This window comes from Notechis scutatus, chromosome Z, assembly GCF_049901735.1.
Source record: "Notechis scutatus isolate UNSWTSFEM ecotype Mainland chromosome Z, rNotScu1.2, whole genome shotgun sequence".
NCBI classification, from domain to species: domain Eukaryota; kingdom Metazoa; phylum Chordata; class Lepidosauria; order Squamata; family Elapidae; genus Notechis; species Notechis scutatus.
Genome location: NC_142025.1, coordinates 133,248,004 through 133,273,458, shown reverse-complemented (window position 1 = coordinate 133,273,458; position 25,455 = coordinate 133,248,004). Strand labels below are relative to the sequence as shown.

Sequence of the window (25,455 nt, the reverse complement as noted above, 5' to 3'; positions counted from 1 at the left end):
CTTGCCATTAGGAAGTACTTTTGTTGCACACCCAGATATGGTGCTGCCTGCGTTGACCCCGATACAAAGAGCCCCACCAACGCAGAGGTCAACATCCAAGCCATCGCCGCCCACCCGAAGATGCAAGGGGGGAGGAATTAAGTCACCCCCGAAAAGACGACCTAGCCATTTTTTCGGGCCTCAAAAAAAATAAGACCCGGCCTTATTATATGAGAAACACAGTAGACTTGGACAAATAGACACAAATCTGGCAAATAAACTTAGCAAATTCAACTTCGAAAATTTGCTCTTCTTTTTTTGTGCATCGTGTACTTCTTTTAACAGATTATCCCTGTACGTTTTAAAATTATTTTGTGAAGAATAATCCCACTGCCAACTTAAGAACCAATATAAGAGATGAACAACAGTGACTCATACTGTGTGGGGATTTAAAACAAAATGTGTCGAGGAATTTGCTGAGGGGAAAAAACGACAAAGACTTTTAAAAGATTGGAAGCCTTATATGGAGTTTTTGTTGAAAGAAGAAAAAAACTGTCTTATGGCTTTGGGAATCAGAAAGAAGGATAAGAATAAGATAAAAGTAGGATGGCAATTTTGTTTTTCTTCCTTTTTATTCATTTTTCTCTTTCTTTTTTCACTTTTTATACTTTTATTGTACCTTGACTTACAAGTTCATTTAATGACCATTCAAGGTCACAATGACACTGAAAAAAGTGAGTTATGACCATTTTTCACATTTACAACCATTGCAGCATCTCCATGGTCACATGATGAAAATGTGGATGTTGACACAACTGACTCATTTATAACTGTTGCAGTATCTCTGGGTCATGTGATCAAGTTTCGTGACCTCACAAGCAAATTCAGTGGGGAAGCCAGATTCACTTAACAACAGTGTTAATGGTACTAATTTAACAGCTGCAGTGACAACTGTGGCAAAAAAAATATCATAAAATAGGAAAAAATTCACTTAACAACAGAAATTTTGGCTCAGTTGTGGTTGTAAGTCAAGGACTACCTGTACTATAACATTCTAATTAAAAATGCTTTAAAAATATACAGGAAAAGTGGATGAAAAACAGCTTGTCTGATTTGAGATAGTGATATTCTGGACAAATAAGCATTAATTATGTTCTTCTCCTCATATATTACCATAGTAATATCCTATCAGTGATTTCAATAATTTAGAGACCTGGAATACTGCATCCAATTTTGGTCACCATACTACAAAAAAGATGTTGAGACTTTGGAAAAAGTACAAAGAAGAACAGCTAAGATAATTAAGGGCCTGGAGACAAAAATATATGAAGAACGGTTGCAAGATTTGGGTTGGTTAGTCCAGAGAAAAGAAGGACTAGGGGTGACATGATAGCAGTGTTCCATTATTTGAGGGGCTGCCACAAAGAAGAGGGGGTCAATTTATTTACCAAAACACCTGTAGGCAAGAAAAGAAACAATGATTGGAAACTAACAAGGAGAGAAATAACCTGGAATTAAGGAGTATCTTCCTCACATTGAGGACAATTAACCAACGGAACAGCTTGTTATCAGAAGTTGTAGGTGCTTCATCACTGGAAGTTTTTAAGAAGAGACTGGACCTGTCTGAAATGGTATATGGTCTCCTACTTGAACGGGGTTGGACTAGAAGACCTCTAAGATCCCTTCCACTCTATTCTGGATTGATATTTACCTTACTCCCTGCAGCTTTTGATCTCCATCTCATATGATTTTCTTTTGACTGTTTGATTGCACTTCCTGACATCAGAGTTTAATGTACTTTTTAAATAAACCTGGTTGATGTGCAACAGTAAAATTGTAGCTAGTGCCTTTAAATCTCATAAAGCACATCACATGAGTATGGTTTTTCCTGGCTTCCGGTGGCGCTTCCGTTGACGACGGTCAGAGACTGCGATCATGCGCGGCTCGGGTCTGTGTTTCCCTTGTCGGAATGGTCCCTACAGGACCGGTGTCATCCTTTTTAAAAAGTTTTATTTGGGTTTTCACAAACATACAAGTACAAATAAAATATCTTTTTTTTGAGAACAGCATGCTCCCAGATTATCACTTCTCCATACAGACATAAACTCAATTCATCTTATGTATTCTAATCCATATCTTATAACTACTTTCAGAATTTTCTCAATAGTTTTCCCTTTCTTTGCTTTTTGTAACCTTGTTTTTAATTATCTCATTCCTTTCTAAGTTCAATTATATATCTTTTTCTAATTTTCAATATCTTTCTAATCAATATTTTTATACTTTTGTCTGTTCTGTTTACAATTTCATATTTTCTTTTCTCATAAAACAAATTTTCCCCTGTAGTTACTAGACCGGAGTGTAACATTGTATCTTTTAATTATTATCCATTCAAATCTTGTTTAAAGTTTAATTTATGCCTTTACTGTTATAACATTCATTTTCTAACCTCTATTTTTATAACACATAACTATTATCAACCAAATTCTGCTTGGTACATTACTAAGTTCTTGAAAAAAAATGTTTGTATGTATGTGTGTATATATATATGTATGTGTGTGCGTGTGTGTGTATATCTCCGTATATATATATGTATAACAATAGTAAATGAAATAATTGTTCTATTCGAGTTCAGCTCAGCCATTAATATTGATAGCAGTCTTTTACATTTCTGTTTAAAGCATTTCCATCTTTTAACAAACATTTCATTACCTAATAATATCAGCTGTCATTCACTTTAATCACCTATATTTCATATTTTACTCATTACTGTCTTTAAACAAAAAACAAAACAATAATGATTAACAGTAGTCAATAAAATTATTCTTCTTATTCAAATTCATCCTGTCAACTGATATTAATTTCATTAAAAATCTTTCATTTTCTTTTCAATTATACACTTTTTAAAAATCATTGAGAGCCTTATTCTCTTATCCTCTTTGTTTCATTTAATTACTAACAAATATTCCATTATGTAACAATGCAAATGTTATCTGTCCCTTTAATTATCTATCATATTTTCTAACCCTTTTCTATTTAGTATAACTATGCTATCTCATGTACCCTTGCAGAATCCTCTCTTCAAGTTAAATTTTTAACCATTGTCTCTGTGTCTTTTAAATAGGCTTATACCTTTAATTCTTGTACGTTTTTCCTGTTTCTCTATATCTTGTTTCTGTCCTTTATAACTTCTTTTCCTTTCCATCTTCCCCCTCTTCTTCTCCCTCCCCTTTTTGTTCCCTTTTCTATCTGATTTTCCCTTCTGTGATCCTCCCTTCTGCTTCTTCCTAATGTTATAGTTACTTTTCAAATACTCTTTTTTTTGGTTGTTGCTTCAGGTCTTAAGTTTTTAACTCCCTTTCCCCCTTTCCCTTTTTTACCCTGCTTAAAATTGCTTGGTCATTAAAGATGGCTTCTTCTTTGTCCCGCCCTTCTTGTTCTGCAAGCATTTCTTGTTGTTTTTCATAGTTCAAAATCTCCATTTCTAAAAATTGAAATACGAATCCAAAAGATCCTCTTCCCCCTTGTACTTCTTCTTTTTGTTCTTTAAGTATCATTTTTAGCTCTTCAAGGAGTGGTGCCATTTTAAAGATTTTTAAACAACCCTCTATTGATTTTATTTCGTTTCATTAGGATCCACCATCCAAAATTCCAGGAATCTAATAATCCAAAGCTGTTTCTTGCTTCTTTTCTCACTTTCTCTTTCCAGGGGCTTTATTATCTTATTATCTACAACATATCCTTTACAAGTCTTGTTAAAATTCCACTATCAATTATTTTTACTTCCAGATGATCTCCATTTTTCCAAATTCCACCCTCTTTTTTCCCCCTCTGCTTTCTTTCTTTTTGAAATTTTTTAAATTTATCGAAGAGTCTTTATCCCTTTGACACTTTATTTTCAGCTAAAAATAGCCTGTTAATGTCAAAGTGGATTAGTATCAATTTCTTGTTTAGCTCTAATCTTCTTAACGTTCAAAGTCAATGTGAGAGAAAAAAAAAGTCAATTATTTTTCCTTTCCGTTTCTCTTTCGCCGCTTTAAATATCTTTTTTAGGAATAGTATTAGTCTTTGTGATTCAAGTTCCAGGTATCTTAAATAGAAGTTTTCTCCATTCAACACGGTCAGTCAAACTTTCTCCTTTAAGCTTCCTCCTGCACAATCTTGTCCAGTCGGGTTCTTCTTTGAGGTGGCCATTTCTGACCACCGCTGCAACTGCCTTTGGGAAAGGGAGTAATGGCCAGCCGAAGAGGAGAGATGCTGCTGTCCTCAATCCCGCTGGCGGTCTCTCCCTTCTTCACCACCTCTATGGGGTCGCTTCTGCTCTGAATCCAAGCAGCTCGGGGCGCTCCAGCAGCGAGCACGGATCGAAACCGCGCATGATCGTGGATTTCGGTCCGTCACCGAAGAAGCCCAAACTGGAAGTCCGGGACCGGTATCATTTTGACCCACCTTGGAGGGGTGGGCGAAGAAGGGGAGACCACCAGCTGGGTCGAGGGGAGCTGCATCTCCCCTCCCTGGCCAAGTATTACTCCCCTGGAAGACAGGGAGAAACGGCAGTCTAAAATGGCTGCCCTGAAGATGGAAAGCTGCCGGGATTTAAGTTTTGCGCTGGAGTAGTGGAGTGGTGAGAGACGTGCAACCAGATAAAGAACTTGATTTTTTCTTAACAACCCCGAGAAGTAGAAAGAAAGTGCCCTCGTGTAAGAGTAACACAGCGGCGAACAGAGAAAAAAAGTGGAAAATATAAGGTAAACAAAATTAGTTTATAAAAAACTACAATGGAATCAGAGACTAAACTTTGAATATTATAAACTGGCATTAATTAGGCATTGGATTAAATGCTGGACTTGCCTGGAATTGGTTAATACTAAGAAAATTAATTGTGGAAATGGTTGGAAATTAATGTTTTATATAATTAAAAGAGAAAAGAAAAGAACTTTAAAAAGTGGAAAGTGATACAAAGCGCCATCTAATGGTCAAAGACTTTTTTTCCCTACAAAATTGTATGGAAATTTCCTGGACTTCTAATTGTTATGGAATAAAAGACAAATAAAATAATAAGAACCCTGGAAATTTGGGGGAAAGGGGGAGAAATTCTACCAAGAGGACATACAGATGCAACTTCCTGGGATTGTTGGGTGTTGATAGTGACAAAGAGACAGAAGGATTAACAAAAGAAATAAAGATAAAAGGAGACTTTTGGCAAGGATTGCAATAAAAGATTTTGAATATTAACAATTTATTATAAAAATGGAAGAAATAAGTAAAGATTTTAAGTTGGAGTTACAAATGGTAAAAGGAATGTTCAAAGAAAGAAGGGAATTTATTAGAAATACTGGGAAAGAAAATAATGGTGATGGTTGCAGAACAAAGAAATTCCAGTGAGGTGGAGTCAAAGGAAGAAGAAAGAGGCTCAGACAGACATGGAGAACAAGAGACTTTGCCAAAAAAAAACACTAAAGGAATTAAAACTATGATATTGATGACAGACTTAACAAATAAAAGAGAAAATGCTCCCAGGATCAAACAAAAGAAGAAAAAAATTATACAAGAAGAAACTTCAAAAAAGAGAACAGGAAAGTTGAGGGAGGGAGAGAAGATGGGTGAAATGTTAGAAGGAAAGAAGGAAGACCAGGGAAATTTAGAAAAGGGAAAGTTGGCTAAAATTAAAATAAACAGTAAAGCTGAAAAATTTAGAGATAAGGGTTAGATATTTTATAAGGGGGATACCACATGGAGAATATATTGGTGTTTAATTTAAAACTGGTAGGGAAATATTTTAGGAATGAGTAATTATATATATGAATATTGACTGTACATAAAATGTGTTGTTATGAACCCCTTTTTTGGAGGATCAAAATAAGGGAATGGAAATGAATTTTTAAAAAAGATATGATTATTAACTATTATAAGTAAAGTGAAGGTAAAATGAGAGATATTAAGAAGTTATTTTAGTGATTTATTGGAGGGGATTTATACAGTTGACTATATATACAGTTGATTATTTAATGGATATTAGAATTGTACAATGAGAATATTCTATTATGATTAAAATAGGGGAATGGAAAATACCATGTGGATCCTAAATATATTGGTTTTATCTATATTTTTACTCTTTTTAGTTTGTTTATTATATATCAGCTTAGAGAAAACTAAGGATAACAGTGACGTGTATTGTAAAATAAAATAGGTGGTAAGCTGAAAATGGAAATAATAGGGGATAAAGATTTGAAAACTTACGTATGGATGAAATTATATTGATATTGAATTAATGAATTGAAATATGAAATGTAAACTTATTTAAAGATGAGTGAAATGGATAATGATATGAGTTAATATTATATAAGATTAATGGAAATGAAAGTATGACTATGTACAAGTGTTATAACCTGGAAACATGTTTCTCATGTGGAAAGATGCATAAAATTCAAAAAATAAAAAACTTTTGAAAAAAAAGAGTATGGTTTCTCCTCTGAGAAAAAAATATCTGGACAAAAATAATGAATCTAAAGATTTTATTGGAATACAGCTGGCTAGAATTTTTCAAAATTAAATCCCTTGACACAAATGTTGAGCTACAGATATTGTGTAAGAACAATAATTTATCATAGACAGGTGGAAACAGACTATTTTACTTTGGTTAATTTCTTACCCTCCTTCCCAAAATAACCCTGGAAAAATCTATACTATTAATATGGAATGAGGATTTCATATACTTCATTAAATTTAAGGGTAACTAGTACTACAGTGTAGTCAGCAACATTCCCCACCTGCACAGGCTGAACAGAACAGTGCCATGGGGGGACGGGGGGACGGGGGACCACAAGGAACTATATAGTGCAAGAAAACCAAACTGTCCCAGATCACAAAAATCTCTAGGATGAGTTTCATGAGAGGGCACAGAATCACCTTGAAGAAAAAGACATTTTCATGGCTTTGCAAATCTCTGTGGCTTTTGCATTATACATTGGGCCTAATTCAGGAAAACAATGAATCTAGATAAGTATAGGGAGTGGTTGGTTTTTGTGAGGAGCAGCAAGTATTTGTGAAATTGTGTCCATGCCCCCAATACTTCTTAGGTCAAGCATCTATCGACCAGGGGCAAAGATATAATCTAATGCCTGTCGTTCAGGTCCTGCTACGTTGGGATGCCAGAGATCAGCAATAAAAATCACCTGAGGTCCATCGCTGGGGGAACCTGTAACAAAGATGGTTGCAGTTATCATTTCAAGTCCCAATGCAATATATAGACCTCAATTTAATTTCAAATCCTTTTCAACAACCAGAACAGATCTGACCAAAACAAAGTGTTTCTCCCCAATAGCTTGCCAGGTGAAATGAAAGGGAAAAAAATACATTATGAAGACATAATTTGGTGTAGCAAACACATGAGATATAAATGGGGTTGGCTAATTTGTGGTTTAGTGTGATACTTGCCAACCATATTTTAGCTTGTTGGGCAAATCCAGAAAATTTGCACCATAGCTTAGATTTGTGGTTAATCTGCTTTGTGTACCCAGATAACTCAGCAAAACCTAGTTCAATTAACCCTGGCCCAATGTGTTTTCAAACAATCACCAAAATAACAGAATACCATAAAATGGGTAGGAGGATTTTGGTGCTACCTATTTTATCTTTGAACGTCACCTTTCAGTCGCTTCAGCTCTGCCTATCATTGTTCCACAATGCAGCCCTGAACAGATTATTCCTGCAAGAAAGACCTTTCACCACAAATAAATAAAACATCCCGACCCTCTTTTAGGTGCTTAAAATTGTGCAAAATACATTCTTTGGGGGAAACTTCCCAAAATCCTAGAGATTGGAAGGAAAGAAAATTGTCTAGAGGTGGTCAGATGAATTTAGGATAGTATTGGATCCATCATACTCTGAGATCTTAAAGAGGCCATAACTCACTGGAGAAGTGGGATAAAACAAGGGTCCCCAACCCTCGGTCTGTGGACTGGCACTGTGCCGTGGCATGCCAGAAATTGGGCCACAGAAACAAACAAAGCCCCCTCCGTGGGATGCAGGCAGCATTCAAAACCATACCCCCTCTGGTCCACGGAAAACACGGTGTCCAAAAGGTCGGGGCCACTGGGATAAGAGACAACCAGTCAACCTGGGTGTAACATTCCTAAAGCTGAGGTGTGCAGATGAGCACCCTTATTCAGGACAAATTTATACAGTGGGGAACTTCCAAGGAAGCCCTGGTCCCCAAGTGCTTTCTGGGAAGAGAGATCTTTGAAGTCAACTCACTTCGGTCCTCATGCCTGCCTTCTCTGCTCTCTTACCATTATGGGCTGTGGTGTGCAAGAAGGAATCGTCCACCAGGAGGCAGTATCCTTCAGACCAGCACTGTGGCTCACCACCCACCACCAACTCACAACCGGGTGGCACTTTTAGCCCTAGAAGAAGGATTAATCTGTGAGAGGGAGGCTTAGTGAAGGATGCTTCGTATCCCCCCACACACACACACACAATACAAGAGAGAGAACAGAAACACGCTGATTTAAAGTACTAATTACGGAAACAACTTCCTATGCTGGGGAAAAAGAGAAGCTGTCATTTGCAAAACCAAGAATGGGGCCCCCATTTGCATATAGAATTTTTATCACCCCATGCAGAATTGTGGTCACAACCTGGGGACCTTCTTCTTGCTTCAGCAGAAAGTAAACTGTCTTGCAAACAACAGTCATAGGAGGAATATAGAAATTACAGAAGATCATTGTCTGTGGATATTCTCAATCATCCAGGTCACGGTTGTCCCAAACCTGCTTTCTCCAGAAGGCAACTGGACTTACTTGTTTGTTTGTTTTTTGTTCTTTAAAAACATTTAGCTTTTCATCTATGAAACTTCTTCAGTTCTAACAGGTAGAACTGTTCAGTTGCCTTCTGGAAAAAGCATTTTTGGGGCCACAGAAGATAATTGGAGATCAGGAAAAGATCTACACAACAACAACAAAAAAATGGTTTCTGAAAAACCCTGTTCATATCTTCCTGCCTTCACTTGAGATCAAATGCCTGAGATTATATTGTGAGCTCCCGAAAAATTTTAAACTTTCAGAAAACTTTTGATTAGGAGCCACCCAAAGTTGGTTACAAGACCGGGGGTGGGGGCTTATATAAATGTTGTAAATAAAAAGAGGTAAAAAGAGTTTATTTGATGCTCCTTGTGCTACCTACCCATCATACTTGCACTGTGAATCAAAGTGTTGGCCAATGATGCATGTTTCTCATAGCACCTTCCCAGAAGAGGCATCCTACAAAGAATGCCTCTTTGGAAATGCCACTTGTCACCTGCAGATTTTCTAAAAAATAAGATTTGTTTATAGTTTGTGGAGCAGGTTCATCTGAAGCAGTGCTGCAGTTCAGAACAATTATTCCAATCTGCTTGTTTGGCTGCTTCTAAATATAAATAGCATAGTTAATAAAATAGACTAATAATAATAAACCAGGCTTATAAACAGCTCCTATTTAGGGAAAAAAAGACTTCAGTAACTACACAGCGTGTATTACACTGAAATGAGATGCTGGCAATACAGGTTTTCAGATACTGGAGCCCCTTCCCCACCAAGTAGATACTGCCCCATTCATTGCTCCTCCAGTGTTTGCTCACCTAAATGACACCGTACCCTGGTGTTCGTTGGTCCATAGGTGCCAGGTATCACAGTTCCAGGCTGCAAGACATTAAAGCAGGCATTTCCAAAGCAATTGGCGTTGATAAAGGTGCGTAGTGCGCTGAGTGCCCGATACGTCCATGGGCAGCTGCGACAATTCTGTGCTATGCACTCCCCCTGTCGGTAGAGGTAATAACTGTGCCAGCCAGGGTTGGCGTTGACGATCCATCCCCGTGGCACTGGGGCTCCTGGTTCAAAGTCCCTTGCAATGCCCTCAAATTCCCGCAGGATGGCTGGGAAACTGAGTTCAAGAATCTCCACATCGTGACGCTGAGACTCGCGGGGAAAATAGGGGGCCGAAGGCAAGTCGGGGAGGTAGAAAGCGCTGGGCTTCTGGATGGCCATCCGTTCACCCAGCTGGTAATGGGCCTGGTCCCGGATACCTTTGTGCAGCCGGTTCATACCTGACCATGAATAGCGCTTGGCGTAATCTCGCAGGCTGCGATAGAGGCGCTGATTGATAGCATCGCCCCTGAGGGTACGGCGAGGGCATCCTTCTTCGGTTGGCACACCTTGCGGATGAGTTGCAGGGGCTACCTGCCCTGTCCCCACACGATAGCAGTACCAGATGAACAAGAGGGCTAGAGAACCTAGCAGAGCTATGGCTGGCTCTGGTCGAGAGTGCCATGTAGAGGGGTCAGGGAGGAGCGGGGAGAAAAGGCCACGGAGACCCCAATTAGCCATGATGCTGGGCATCTTCAGGCAAAGTTAGAGCATCTCATGCAATCCCGCTGGCCTGCCCAGCCATTCTGAATTGCCCAGGCCAATTCATAGGGTGCCCTTTCAACCCTCGTTTTCTATTTCTTCCTGCTCATTTAATATTTCACCCAGCTGCTGCATGAATCTGTTCTTTAAACGGATGCCTAATTTCTGAGCCGTCTATCAATCATTTTCACCACTTCTGTCCCGCACACCCTCCCAATTCTTCTCTCCCTCTGTCGCTATATCCTCTTCTTCCAAACTGCTTCTCATTCTGCCTTATCAATTCTGCCTATCTCCTCTCATCTGCCTCCACTGCTGTAATTTCCCGTCTGTTCATACTCAGTCCTCACTAGTCACCTTCTCTGCTGGTGTCCTCCATTTATTGCAAGACAAATGACATCTTCCCCAGACAGATGTCCCCAGACAGATGTGTTTCCCCTCCCCTTTTTAAAAATCTCTACCTGTTCATTTGTCCATTTCCCAGTCATTCCATCTTCTAATATTCTTGCCTTCTCTGTCTCTCCCCCAAATGCCTTTATCACTCTCTTCCCTGTGTCTTTCTATATTCCTCCTGGCTGAACTCTTCCGTTGCCAATATTGTCAACAGTAATTTCTGTTCATGCACATAGACTACCAGAGGCATCCGGAAAAGATTAGAGCTTCCCCCTCCCCCTCCTTGCGCCCCCCCCCCCCGCTGCTCTAATCTGCCATCCCTCCCTTTGACGTCTTCCTCTCCTTCCTCGTATCAGCTGCAAGCCGAAGCTTCGCTGCATAAACAGCCACCCCAACCACAGCCCGGAACCCCCTGTATCAACATATGGTCACCCTGAGTGATTGATCTCATCAGTAAGCAATCATTTCTAGGGCTGGGGGGTGGGCGGTAGGATTGAATGATGAATTGTTGAGGGCTACAAAAGGTAAGTTGCCAGCTAGGCCTGCTTTAGACTAGGGCCCCTCCTCCTCCTCTAACTGCAGCATAGGCTCAGGCACATTGGAGGCAACCCCTGCCTGCAGCGCAGCCATCTTTCCACTCTCCTTCCCACCCACCACCCACCCCATGTGCATTTTAGGCTGCAGCCGATTGTTGCATTAGTTGCATTTCTAAAATAAGTCTTTAAGCTGCACACCAATGGTTGCTGCTAATTGGAACATTCCTGAGAACCATCCTTAGCATCTTCCTTAGCAGCTCCTGGTACCTATATCCTAGCAACTGCCTGGCAACCACAATGTCTCCTTAGCAACCGTCCTCCCATAGCAACTTTCATAGTAACCTTTGTGAAGGGAGATTAAGTTGAAGCCGCAAAAGAGGGGAGGATCATTTTTCTGCCACCCCCCACCCCCGAAGAGCGATCATGTCCCCACCTCTACAATCTCTCCCTCTCTACATCTATCTATCTAATCTCTCTACATCTATCCCTCCCTAATTTCAAAAATGCATTTTTCATCTTGATTATTGTGTGCCTGGCTTCTGCAGCCTCAGACAAAAAGGCTCAGGAGGGGAGGGGGCTGGTGATGGTTGTGTTGGTGGTGGTTTTTATAGGAGAGTTATAGTGGGGAAGCAAAACCTTGGAGTGTGAGGGATGAAGGAGCCAGCCGAGATGGGAAGTGGGAAGTTGGAGGATAATGTTGGTGCAGAGAGAGGAAGAAACAAGAGCAATTCTAAGATGGATGTTGAGGAAGGCAAGAGAAAAATAAAAGAATGTGGCACAATATGGGAACATTTTAATAATAAACACAACATTTGTGTGAGATGCTAAATATTGCCTTAAAAATGCTAGGGCCTGTGTAAACTAGTAAACTAGGAGGGTATGAAAGTTCACACACACACACACACACACACACACACACACAACCCAAACCTACACTGAGAAATGTGTAAGCTCAAATAAAGTCAGAGATTCTGCCTAGATGACTGCCTTGAATTCCCCCCAAATGGCAACATAAATATTTGATAGTTTCTTGCTGTACTTCTTTCTGTCATGTTTTACTCGTCTCTGCTTCCTTACAAGGAATTGCCAACATATCATTGGTGTATTTTTGTAACAAAATGCATAACTTACTTTCAGAATTCTTGTGGGAAGTGAGGCTACAAATCATTAAATAAGATTTGCAACATCGCTAATAAAGTTTGCATCTGTTTTCCTCCACAGATAATTTATTTTCTGTAAGAGAATAGGTCTTGAACAATTTTCCTGTATTATCTAGAAAAGTTGATTTATTTATATATTGGTTTGGCAAATTGGCTTGTATTTTTTTTTAATAGGAACAGACTGTAATATTATGTTCCTCATTTTAAAAAAAACATTATTTTCCATATTGCGCTTTCAACCTATAGTTATGGGCATCTGCTAGGATGGGGGTGTGGATTTATATTCCCCCGTCTCTATAGTTGCAACTGCAAATACACATTGTGTTTCATTGTCAAGGACAGAAGGGGAATGGGGGAGAGAGAGAGAGAGACTTGCCTTGCCAAAACACTGAAGGTTTTACATTTTTAAAAAAGAACTGTCCATGATATCCTTCTATTTTTATTCAAGTTTTTCCTGGTTTGGTAACATAAAGGAAGGAACAGGGAAGAGAAACCATATGGCGATGGCAATATATCTATAGGTGACTTTCCAGACAGGCATGTAGGTGGTGGAGAAAGAAGGATCCGATGCCTTTTTTTACGCAAAGAAATTCATTTTGACCTCCCCGTTTCTCCATTCAGTTGGGTGAATGTGAGACATGAGAGAAAAAGAGGGGTTCTGGGTGAAAGAGGCTTGACACCATGCCTGCTCTCAAAAATAATTTCACCGAAAGGAAGCAGTCCCCTGCATTTCTCCTTGTATAAGTGAAAAAGGGAAGAGGAGGTCCAGATAACACAGTTAATCAGTTATGCAGCAAGCAGGAGCAGACTGCAGGAAAGGCACATTTCCAAAACACAAATAGAAAAAGCCTAGGTTGCTTTGGAAAGGCAAAAGAGAAAAATCCTACAGAACTAGCCCTTGCAAAGAAGCTACTGCATTTTCATTTGCTAAGCAGGCTCCTAGCTCCACGGCTCCCTTGCCTGGCAGGAGAAGGAAATAGCCAGACTAGGTATTCTGCAGGTCTGAAGAAATCCAAAATGCGCTGTTTGGAAAAAGCAGGACTCAACATGCCTCTTCTGCTGCTGCTGCTTTGCTCCCTGTCTCTTCTACAAGGTAAGCGGGAAGCTTTTCAACACAAGAGCTGGGGAGGGGGTGAGCCGGCAACCCAAACGGAAGGGGCTTATTTCAATTTAACCATCTTTTGTATTAAAGAAAAGGGGGGTTGAAAAATCCATCTTCATCACTACCAGCTCTTCCCCCCTCGCCCTTCCCCAGCGCAAATGGCAGGTGGGCATGTTGTAAAGATGGTGTTGTAGGCAAGGGGAGCCTATTTGAAAATACATCTTGACATGGACCAAAAAAAAAAAAAAAAGGATTTGTTTTCATTGTTTAGGGATGCACACATTTTTACACAACTGTGGGGAAATGATAGCTGGAAGGGGATAAAAGAAGGGAGTTGTTATTTGATGGTCTGTGATATCTCCTAAGGTGAAAATTGTGGACGGGGGGAAGAGGGGGGATTGTAGTAAGCAGAACCTAGAAATCTGATGAAGATCATAGTGAATAGCATGGAGGATGTAATTTGGGGTGCTCTGGAAAATGGACAGGAATTCTGTTTAAAAAGCTGTAAAATCCGCTAGGGAGAGGGATTTGGAATCATCTTCACTTTACCTTATCCTATATCTTTGAGGCATTATAAAGGGTGGCAGTGATTTTAAGGGAAGTGATTATCTATAAAGGGAGGGTTGTCAAAAGGTTGCAAGTGAGGCAGAAATTTGAGGCTGACCCTTGATGGGAAGTCGCAGATATGACTGAAGATTTGATAGTTAGGTTTGAAAGCTGATCTGAATTTTTGAACACAAGGGCCCAAGAAACGGAGTGGAATGAGATGTGAATAAATTGAACTAGGCAAAGAACAATCTTCCCCCACTGAGGAAAAAAAAATCCCTGGGGTTTTGCATGTAATGCTGCCAAGAAAAACAAATTCAATATTCATGCATTGCTAAACTGAAAAAGCAGAGTTCAGGTCAAAACGAGGGTGCCCCAATAAAGGATCACTCAGAGGGATAGCAAGTATAATTGGCAAAGACTTAAAGAGCCGGAGGGGGGGGGGAGCATTATGAAATCATGCAAAAGGGTGAGCTGTTAGGCAACGCATTTCCTAAACAGGAGGTTGGCACTCCTGTAGCTCTGCAAATTCAGTGAAGGATAAGAAGTTCAAATTTGCTGGATAGATTAAGGTGAACCCTGATGCAACAGGGAGTCACCCTGGCAGACCATTCATAAGGATGGTGATAGGGAAGAAGGTCTCAGAAGCTGGAGTTTTGTGGGGCACAAAAATGGGGGAGGAGGAGAGGAAGAAGCAGTTAGGCCTAGGAAACCAAGAAGGAGGTGCAGGAAGTTAGCACTCCACCATTAAACCATCTTTCCAAACAGCCTCCATGTTTCCAGTGTCTTTTTCCCCACTTGAAACTGAACCCAGAAGGATATTTCTTCCAACAGAGGGATAGGGATGTCATTCTTGAGGCCAAAAGAGGCATATATTTTCCAGTTAGATGTGAGGACACAAGGTTTTGTTTTTTTCTGGACTGCAGTTAAGAGTGTATTCTTCACTACCATCACCATCACCCTTGTTGACTTGGGATGGGAGAGGTTGAGATACAGCACCCGGAATTTGCTGAACATGGGAAATGAAATCCCAGCAAGATGTCATCTCACAGAACTTTCTATTAGAAGCTTTGCCCTCTCCAGTGGCATCACCACTGGATTTCGACCAGTTGAGCAAACAAAGGTGGGGAAACCCCTTTCCCATGGGAACCAGCAAGTCTGGTCTTTCCACTCCTCAGAGCACCAGCCATTTGACTGAGGGAATAGCAAATGCACAGGGCACCCAAGCCTGTGAGGCAGCTGGCCTTCTTAATAGAGAGAGCTCAGAGCAATTAATGGTTTGTCAGAAGCTGCCCAGATCCCACATGCTGGCAGTTGCCTCCAGCGGCTACAGCTGTCAGTCCTGAACTTGTCATATTCAGGCAACACAAGTGATGTGCGGCACTCATCATTTGAGGCCTTTCAGGTCTCTGATCGGGTCTGCAGGCTTCTCTGCTCTTCCAAGCAGGAATGGCCTCTTCAAATTGGCTATTACCCTTCCAGCAGCAGCCTACCTCCTAGCCATAAGCTTTGCTAACCTCCTTGTTCCCTTCTATTTATTCAGCATCAAGCAAAGTTTAATGTATAAATGTGACGCTAAATGACGCAGCTTTCTGCAGCAAGAAAGAAGGGAGGCAGCATTCAGAAGATCACTATTACACACTCTCCAGTGGGTATCGGTCTCCAGTGGGTATCGGAGCTACCTGATTTCCCCTCAAGACATAGCTACAAATTATTTGCCCCTTTTCACAAGGGAGCTATCCAGTTTGCTGAGAAGACCACACGATTTTAGACAAATCATTCCAACTTAATTCACTTTAATCACCAGTTCTTTATATTGCCCGAGTCTTAACAAACCATTTCTATTTTGTACTCTTTCACCATCTAATTACTTATTAAACTGGCCTGGATAAAGAAGAATTTTTCTATCTCCCTCTCTTTAAATAATAAGTTATCAAATGAATTTGTCTTTTTTATGTTCATGGAATAGCTTAAGTTGCTTCTTGAGGACAACGTGCAGATCACTTTGAATTATGAGGATATATCCACTAATTATATATGTGTGAAATTATATTTTACATTTTTTATTATCCCCAATTATAATCGTCAATAAAAATGTGATTAAACTGCAATTCAAAGTACTGTACTCTGGGAAGTCGACATTTTCAAACGGCATTTAAGTTTGTAAACGTTACTGTTTATTTCAATTAATTTGGCCAAAGAAACATGCAAAATAAGGTAAGATGATGATGGTGAAGGTATATGCCACATTTTTAGGGACTAGTATCCCATGTTCAGGATTTTAACTTAGAAAATTTGAGTTTGTAGAATTGTTTCTGATTCTTACTTCTATGTCAACTATTTGCCTGGGAAAACAGATTATATCTATTTGGAAAAAGAAATTCTCCTGTTGTAATGCAAGGAGTGCTTTCGATTCAGTTTATAAACTCTATCTTGAAAGAACCCTGCCCTCTAAAACCTTTCCCAATGTTAGCCATTTTAAGAAGTGTGGACTTCAATTCCCAGAATACTTCAGCCAGCATGGGGGGATGGGGGGGGGATTCTAAAATAACAGTGAAAGTGTTCATAGTGCAAAAAAGAAGGCCTGAATGTGGTTAGAAGAACTAGCCTAGCCAGTGATCAGTATACAAACACTGCATCGTTTTCCTGTATAATTTCATCTTTAAAAAATATACAAAATAAGCCAAGAAGACCCAGAGGACATTTAGGAGCTGCTGCAAGACACATAGCATTATAAAGTAGTCCTCGACTTATAACCACAATTGGAATTTTTGTCACAAACAATCAGGTTGTTAAGTGAGTCATGCCCAGTTTTATGACCTTTGTTGCTATGATTGTTAAGCAAATAACCTAACTGTTAAATGAACCACATAGTAATTAAATGAATTTGGCTTCCCCTGTTAACTTTGCTTGTCAGAAGCCAGTTGGGAAGGTCACCCTTTGAAAATACATGTTGGTTGCCAAGCGCCCAAAATCATTATCCTGTGACCACAGGGATGCTTAAGTGTGAGGACCAGCTGTCACTTTTTTCAGCTGTCACAATTTTGAATGGTCACTAAATGAATGACAAGTCAAGACTGTCTATAAATGGTTAGTCTAAAACAGGGGTCCCCAAACTGTTGCCGCATCTCCATGATCACAAGATCAAAATTCAGACACTCTGCAAACTGGATGATATTTACAATGGTCGCAGTGTCCCGGGGTCACATGATCCGCTTTTGCGACCTTCTGACAAGCAAAGTCAATGGGGAGGCCAGATTCACTTAGCAGCCGTGTTACTAACTTAACAACTGCAGTGATTCACTTAACAACTGTGGCAAGAAAAATCATAAAATGGGACAAAATTCACTTAACAACTATCTTGCTTAACTATGGAAATTTTGGGCTCAATTGTGGTTGTAAGTCAAGGACTAACTGCAGTTGTGCAGAATTGGACCGATGTGTAAGAAAGGCAGGCCAAGATTACAGGCCTGAATGGACATTAAGCTGTAAAGCACAAATAAACAACCAACATGTAGGCCTTTCTGTTGCTATAGAAACTCCTTAAGTGATTTGTTTGCCTCTCTCTCTCTCTCTCTCTCTCTCTCTCTCTCTCCCCCCTCCAACCTATCTCACAAAGCAAAAATTTGTACAGAAAAATTAGGACTGCCATATCTAGGCCACAAAAAAACTACAACATTGAATGAAGAGTTGTTGTCTTGGCTGCATATGTAATATACATAGTATAGTTAATGTATTTAAATCACATAAATGTTAAAAGTTTATGATCTTATTGGGCTGCGTTAGTAGCTGCCCAAGACTACATGCAGTCCATAGACCGTGGTCACAGAAGGTCACACACATTCTTAGATTTCTGTAGCTCTTTGCTACCATCTGTGGCGGTCTGGAATATTGCAGCCCAGAAAGGCCAGTCCCAGAAAAAAACGGTGGGAAGCTGCGCAGCCTTGCTAAATTTAGAAAATTTACAATTTGTAGTGGCATCTTATTCTCTCTGGACTTTATGAGGCCAGTGTGAGAAGAATGTGGAAGACAGGCCACAGTTAACCCTTTGTCTCCTGCAGGCCTACCTCTCTGGGAAAATGAGGAGGCCACCCCCTCCCCGCTGTTGGAGGGCCTCTCCTCAGAGGCCATGGAAGCACCCAAGGAGGAAGAAATGCCGGTCTTGGCGGAGGTGCGGGGATCCTCACCCCCAAGTCCCGAAGGCCTCTCTGAATTGCTGCAGGGGACATTGCTGAAAAAGGAGTTTCCCGGGGGCGAGGTGGTGGAAGAGCCAATTCCTGGTGAGAAAAGGCAAAGAATTTGAGGAAGGGGAAGGCCTCTGCCTGGGAAGGGACTAGAAGATGTAGAGAAATGGGTGGCTTTGGTTGAAGAAAAACGGAGGGTCGGGGGGGTAATTCTTGGAGGGGGGTTGTGGGCCTATTATAAGGGGAAACACCACTGTGAATCATAAAATCTGGCACCGTACTTTTAAAAAATGGATTAATGGATAGTTCCATAATTGCACAATTGTGTTTTTTTCTGCCAGAAAAACAGCAGAGAGGACATTTGGGTGGGGAGGAATATGAGAGGGTTGCAGTGTTTTCCCTCCTCTGTTCTGACTTCCCTGCACCCTTTCTTTTTAACTGTCTTCCCCGTCGTCTTAGGAGGACAGTCTTCCACTCTGCCCCCATTCCATCCGCCCATCCAGCGTCTAGATGATGGGATGGTCCTTGAGACCTCCGAAGCCACAGCCACTGGCCCCTCCCCATTGACCACTGCTGCCCCTCCCACTGGCTTCCTACTCACCACCCCTCCAGCACCAACAGCGGCCGCTCCGCCCCGATTGCCCCCTCCACCCGACGAGGTTGGTTCTGCCAAGCACCCTATCTCGGCCACCACCACCACCACCTTCATCCCCGAAGGTGACGAAGAGACGACGACCACCCTAATTACTACGACGACTATCACAACTGTTCACACTCCTGGTAAGCAACATGAGTGAGATGCAAAGGTTTTGGACATGGGCGTAATCCTTCCCCAACCTGAGGTTCTCCCTTTACTTACACCAGCTCCTGCCTATCTAGCAGTTCAAAAGCATGAAAATGTGAGTAGATAAAAAGGCACCACTTCACTGGGAAGGTAACAGCATTTCATGTGCCTCTGCCTATAGTCAAATGACCACATGACCACTGAAGTGTCTTCAGGCAATGCTAATGTCAAGGTTCATCCCCAACAATGAGAATTCAGAGGCAGGCATATTTCTCAAAAAACATTTTATTGTGACATATCAAATTGGCACAGACTTTGTGGGATACAAAATAAACACAGTCACAAAAAACAGGTTTTATTCCTTCATTTTGCTTCCAAGCTCCAAATATCCTTGACTGGAGACAAAAAATTCCCACACAAGCAGTTATAAAAAGGAGGAAATGCCGTTTAAATTATAAAGAGTAAAAAACAACACAAACCAGGCAAGATAAGGGCTTGAAGATGTCCACAGATATCAGGACACATACTGGGAAGGACGCCAAACTCAGAGAGGAACAATAAACTAGAGATATTTCCACACTTTGTTTCCAGCACTCGTCTGTATGCATGTCTATCCTCTTATCCAGTTGTCACAGCTGCAGCCCATGAAGAGGATCAAGGCCGTCTCCTTCCTAGTAGACCACGTCTCCCTTATCCTCTCCTCCCTGCGTGCCCTAGGATGGAGAGGGGATGGGCCTGGGTCCTCCTCTGACTGCCCAACTGGCCTCTGCCCTTTCCCAGCCTCCTCCACAACCTCCGGAGCCACCCTTCCACTCTCTGTTGGCTGTTCCTCCTCTCCCTCAGAGTCAGTCTCCACCAGAGGCATGACAGACTTGGTGGAAAACCGGCTCTTAGTTCCCGCTGGTTTACACCCAAAGTAAAACTTGGTCACTTCCCCCCCAGAGTCTCCAGTCACATGGTCCAATCAATATATAGTCCCGTTGCTAGGGGACTTTAGTCTCCACCTTTCGAACACCTGCACGAACGTCCTTGATTCCTAGGGGAAAGATTTTATTTTAGCTACAACACCACAAGTATCTCTACACCCCGCCCCCACTTCCTGGTCGCTGTGTCAACCCTGAAGCAATGTGAAAAGAAACCTCCTTAGAGGAAAGCTACAGAAAAGAAAATGGCCACAGTTAGCTGTCAGCTTCAGGGTTGACAGCTGTCTCCCTTGGCTAAGAAATGGAGATGAGCACCACCCCCTAGACTCAGACACGGCTGGGCATCAGGGAACCATTACCTTTACCTTTATCATTCCCCAGTCCAAAAAGTTTGGATGACCTATATGGAGTCACCAAATAGTGGTAGGCTGAACTTGGTTGAAAAAAATACAGACCATCTGGGACTCAACTGACTTCAGTCTCCTTTGTCTCCTTTCCTGCCTCTTTCCCCAAGTCCTTTGCAACAACAACATCACTGACATAGAAGGCTACGTTGAATCTCCCGATTATGCTGGCACCACCTTTTACGGAGGCCTGGATTGTACTTACACGATTTCAGTGTATATGGGCTACGGGATAGAAGTACAGGTAAGGTGATACGAATTGGTCAACACTGAAGAAGTTAAAACTATGGCATGCCTGACATTGGGAAATGTATGCAACGAAATTTCCTTTTAATGTGTGCCGATTAGTGTCCATTCGAAATGACAATAAAGTTATTCTAAGCCTAAAATGTCATGTGGATTAATCTTTTTTTTTCCCAAAGTGTTTGGAAGTTGACAAAGAATCAGTAACAGGTAGTCCTTGATTTACAACTGTTTGATAGTGACCGTTCAAAGTTACAAAGGCAGTGAAAAAAAGTGACTTAAAAATGGTCCTTACCCTTAGGACCATTGCAGCATCCCCATGGTCACATGACCACAATTTGGGTGCTTAGAAACCCAAATGTATTTACAACTATTGTAGTGTCCTGGGGTCATAGTAATTGCCATTTGCAAGCTTCCCAGATGACCTCTGACAAGCAGAGTCAATGGGGAAGCTAGATTTGCTTAGCAACCACATGCAGTGCTTCACTTAACAACCATAGCAAAAAAAAGTCATAAAACTGAGTGTGGCTCACTTAACAACCACCTTGAAATTCTGACCCCAATTGTGATTGTAAGTCGAGGACTACCTGCATGCTTTAGTGGTGTTTGCTTTGGTATGCTTTGAAAGCAGAAGCACAGCACTTCCCTGATGTTTGGGAAAGCTGTCTGTTTCAGGCTTCTTTCCCAGGCTATTAAAAAAAGATGCTGTTGCTTTCAGAGTTGCATTCATTTTAGGGAATTGATTCTTTAAAAGCATCAGCATCTTTTTTTTCCAGGCTTCCATCAAAGCTTAAAGGCTTAAAGCTGCCTTAAGAAACACCAAAGTGGTATTGTGGATGTTCAAGAACCAAAGGACTTTGGAAACATTTCTAAAGCATGTCCAGCCATGTCCATTAGATGAATATTGGTCTCAAATCCTGTTTTGCAGATTGGCTTCTCCTTGCCCCCTCCTTGCCCCAATAGTTTTCCTGATAATATTTGCTCTTCACTTTAGATTCTTGAACAACATTAAAAATGCATGAAGCTTAAAAAGGTGTGGCCATCTTCTTAACCTTCTCCCTCCCTTTGTCAACTTCCATGACTTCCAGGTGCAGAATCTGAACTTGTCCAAGGAGGATTCACTGACAGTGGAAGGCCTGGGAGGGGAGAAGCCTGTTGTCTTGGCCAATGAGTCATTGATGGTTGAGGGGCAAGTGATCCGTAGCCCAACCAATCAAGTCCTGATTCATTTCCAGAGCTACCACACCACCACCCCTGGTGTCTTCAGATTCCATTACCAGGGTAAGGCATGAATACCTCCTCATTCCACCTTCTTTTAAAGGACTTTCCATGCTTAGTCCTCTTCAAGTGGTTGAAATTCCTACTCAAAGCCTTCCAGGCTGATTATGGGTGCCTAGACTGCATATTATGGGAAACGTATCCCAAAGGTGCTTTTTCAAGAGACAACTGGACTTTCTTTGTTTTTCCATGAAGATGTTTCACTTCTGTCCAAGAAGCTTCTTCAGTTCTGTCCTCAGACATCAGAACTGAAGAACCTTCTTGGGTGAGAAGCAAACTGTCTTCTTCAAAGAAAGAAAAAAACCCAGAAAGTCCAGTTCCCTCTTGAAAAAGTACCTTTGGGACAACCATGACTTGGATGACTGAGAATCTCCATAGACGTATAAGAAGTGTAGTTCCATATCTAGATAGGATAAGGAGGAATTTCTCATCCCTTTGAACAGTGGGAGATTTTCCCAATACCTGAGGACCAAAAAAACAATGAGACAGAGGATTATAATTATTTTTTTCTGGCTTGTGCTAAGGTTTTAGGCTATTCTAGCACCTGTGTCGCAAAGCCAGACCTGGCAAAAGCATTATTTTCACAGGGCTTTTTTAGAACAAAAGTGGACATTATGATATCACGATGTCTATACTATACATATTTCATGTATTATTAGGATAAATTGGTTTGCCTCAGCGTAGTTCTATCCAACTGCATGCACATTTCTCTAAATTCAAGATGCTGCATGATATAGGGTGGGAGGCCCCTAAAAACAAATGAGACATATAATATGATTTACCAGAAGCTCTTTTCCTTAAGTGTGTTCTAATCCCAGAAGCACTGGAAAGAAATCTCTTGAGGATGATAGCAGCGGGTTTAACAAGGGTTTATCTGCCTTACAGCTTGACTAATTTACATAAGAGTGAAAGAAAACCCTTCCTGTAAATCCAAATCAGATGAAACCATACCTCACTAAAGAAAAAAGAAAAAGCCAATAAACCCATTTACAAATTAAGAATATATACACCCAATGGAATTCAGAATAGGTGAGGATTTCTTCAGGTCCATCACATCCTATGGTACAAATTCAGTGTGTATTTTGTGTGTTAAAAAGACAATTTGAGGCAGTGAGCGTACCAAAAATGAACAAAAACCTATAAACTGTCGTCTAGGCATACAAATATTTATCAAGTACTGGCAGAATTGAGCATGTTCCTTTATGAATGCATACCATTTGTTGAAGGCACTTTGTGAGCATAATTACCTGTTATGTTTCCCTGTCTATAACCTCCCTATCTTCCAACCCCAGCTTTTCTGCTCAGCTGTGGCTTCCCCAGTAGGCCAGAAAACGGGGATGTCATGGTAACTGATCTCCATCCGGGGGGCTCTGCCACTTTCAAATGTGAGTCAGGCTTCCAGTTGAAGGGTGAAGAGATACTCATTTGCCTCAACGTCAGCCGCCCTCGGTGGAGTGGCACCAGCCCTGCGTGTGTGGGTGAGTGAAGGAATAAAAGGAACAAGAAAATGCAGCCTTGTCAAAAGATTGGAGTAGTAATGGACAAAAGGGAGAGCATTTTAAAGCTTTTTGAGTCCCAGGGGCAGAACATTTTTTCGAGAACATTTTCTTCCTTCATTGTATGACAATGTATTTATTTTTTTTTGGCATGTTTTTTTAACCCACGGATACCAATGGCCCAGTTAAATGGGGATATATATATTTAATGGATGAGCTTTCCATTAATCAAAAATATCCATCTGGCTGTCCCAAAGATGCTTTTTTCAAGAGGCAACTGGACTTTCTGGTTTTTCTTTGAAGACGTTTCTCTCAAGAAGCTTCTTGGATGAGAAGTGAAACAGCTTTAAAGATAAACCAGAAAATCCAGTTGACTCTTGAAAAAAGCATCTTTGGGACAACCATGACCTGGATGACTAAGATTCTCCAAAGACATTTATCCATCTGATCCATTTATCCATTTGTCCATTTATCTGTCTGTCTCAAATACTGAATGACCATTTGGAGGCTAAGAATATTTTGGCCCAGCAGGGGACTGATTTAAGAGTTTGCTACTGAAAAAAATAAAATCATTTTAGTTTCTTTTGCCATTTATATTATCAACAGATGAATTTTGTTTCCTCCATTCTCTGGAGTTAAACTGTCAAGATTTATATGGTTATGAATGATGCAAGAACAAGGCAAATAACACTTTTTCCTCTAAATGTTAAAACCAGGCAGTTACACAATGAACGGATTGCCAATATGTTCAGAATGAAAATGTTTCTTTGCAGAATGCATAATTTATTGTCACAAGGTGCAGGGATGATAGTAACTCAATAGCTTTAGAAAGACATAAAATTAGTCAAATTAACAGCTGAGAAAGCCTCAATAGCTATTTTATCATTAGAATGGAAGCTTTATATTTAGAGGTATTATCCCTCTGATTGCCAGACATTCTGGGCAAACACCCAAGGCTTTACACAGTAATATTCTTCGAGTGATTTTCTAAGAGTATCTAACTGGCCTCAGTTTGAAGAATAATACTCGGCATAATAGGTCTTTCAATAATGTTCAATTTTTCCTATAAGTTTGGACTCCTTGAACAATTGCAAATGCTCCTTTAAAAAGTCCAAATTATAGATCCAGGATCTTTGGGGTTTAAATTTAAATTTTCCAGAATATCTACAAAATCCTAGTCAATCCAAGACATTCATGTTAAGGTAAAACTATGACTTTTATATTCTTCACCAATCACATGAAAATGTATCTTGGCTAAGAATGATAAACATAATAGCCCAAAATGTATTTGCAAAGAATGAGAATCTTAATGATATTTGGTGATTTTTTTTTTTTGTAAGGTGGCTTTGAACTCCGAAAGGCAATGTTGAACTAAGGAACCCGGGAAGTGTCAGGAGTTAGGCTTAGCCAGGGATTCAGGATATTACCCTGGGTAAAACTTAGTTTCTCCTACCCAAATGAGATCTGAAGGACCTTTCTAAGGATGCATGAAATGTTAAGCAAGATTCTGGATTCGAAGAATGCTAGGGGAAAATGGGTCTTGTAAAGAACATCTGGCCTTCCTCCCCTTAGCTTCTTGTGGAGGAACAGTTCACAATGCCACTCGTGGACGCATTGTGGCTCCGGAGGCCCCAGGAGGACCACGTGGTCGGAACCTGACCTGCCGTTGGTTGGTGGAAGCACCTGAAGGCCAGAGACTCCATCTACACTTTGAAAGAGTGGCACTGGATGAGGATAATGACAAGTGAGAAAATGGGGGTCAGGGGGTGAAGATGGAAAATTGACAGGCAAGCAAGCATGCCATGGAGGTGGGAGTGGAGAAGGGAGAAGAGAAGAGAGAAGACAGGGAGGCATCAGGTGATGACAACCAGGAACGGTTGAGATATATTTCAAAAAATGTCAAGAACCTTGCCTGGTACAGGGAGGAGGGATGAGAGCAACAATTAGTCTGTAGGACATAGAAGAAACAGGAGGAAGAAACAGAAAGAGAAAGATATTTTTGTACTGCCCCACAAAAATGTGATGGACTCTCACGAAACACGTAAAGTAGA

At 40.9% G+C, this 25,455-nt stretch overlaps 2 protein-coding genes across 5 annotated transcripts in view; one reads left to right on the top strand and one right to left on the bottom strand.

The window, feature by feature from the left end:
* Positions 1–6,474: 6,474 nt before the first annotated feature.
* On the bottom strand, positions 6,475–11,003 carry ASPHD1 (aspartate beta-hydroxylase domain containing 1). 2 transcript variants are annotated; one of them, XM_026682315.2, is made up of 3 exons: positions 9,593–11,003; positions 8,268–8,381; positions 6,475–7,174 (listed from the first exon to the last, which is right to left on the bottom strand). In XM_026682315.2, exons 1-3 carry the CDS (start codon positions 10,347–10,349, stop codon positions 7,065–7,067), a joined length of 981 nt encoding a protein of 326 aa, XP_026538100.1. In that variant the 5' UTR covers positions 10,350–11,003; the 3' UTR covers positions 6,475–7,064. The 2 variants fall into 2 exon arrangements, with proteins under 2 accessions (XP_026538100.1, XP_087801136.1); XM_087945010.1 differs by lacking the exon at positions 8,268–8,381 and having other exon boundaries at positions 6,954–7,174; positions 9,593–10,462.
* Positions 11,004–11,081: 78 nt separating this feature from the next.
* SEZ6L2 (seizure related 6 homolog like 2) overlaps positions 11,082–25,455 on the top strand; it is a 38,967-nt gene continuing 24,593 nt past the window's right edge. For 2 of the 3 annotated variants that reach the window (XM_087944983.1, XM_087944981.1), the window contains exons 1-7: positions 13,225–13,537; positions 18,154–18,372; positions 18,736–19,056; positions 20,498–20,631; positions 21,719–21,911; positions 23,201–23,386; positions 24,977–25,148. In XM_087944983.1, coding sequence (XP_087801109.1) covers positions 13,462–13,537; positions 18,154–18,372; positions 18,736–19,056; positions 20,498–20,631; positions 21,719–21,911; positions 23,201–23,386; positions 24,977–25,148 — 1,301 coding nt within the window. In that variant the 5' untranslated portion in view covers positions 13,225–13,461. Of the gene's footprint in view, positions 11,202–13,224; positions 13,538–18,153; positions 18,373–18,735; positions 19,057–20,497; positions 20,632–21,718; positions 21,912–23,200; positions 23,387–24,976; positions 25,149–25,455 lie in introns of those variants that run through there. The other variant, XM_087944982.1, reaches the window with a different exon arrangement.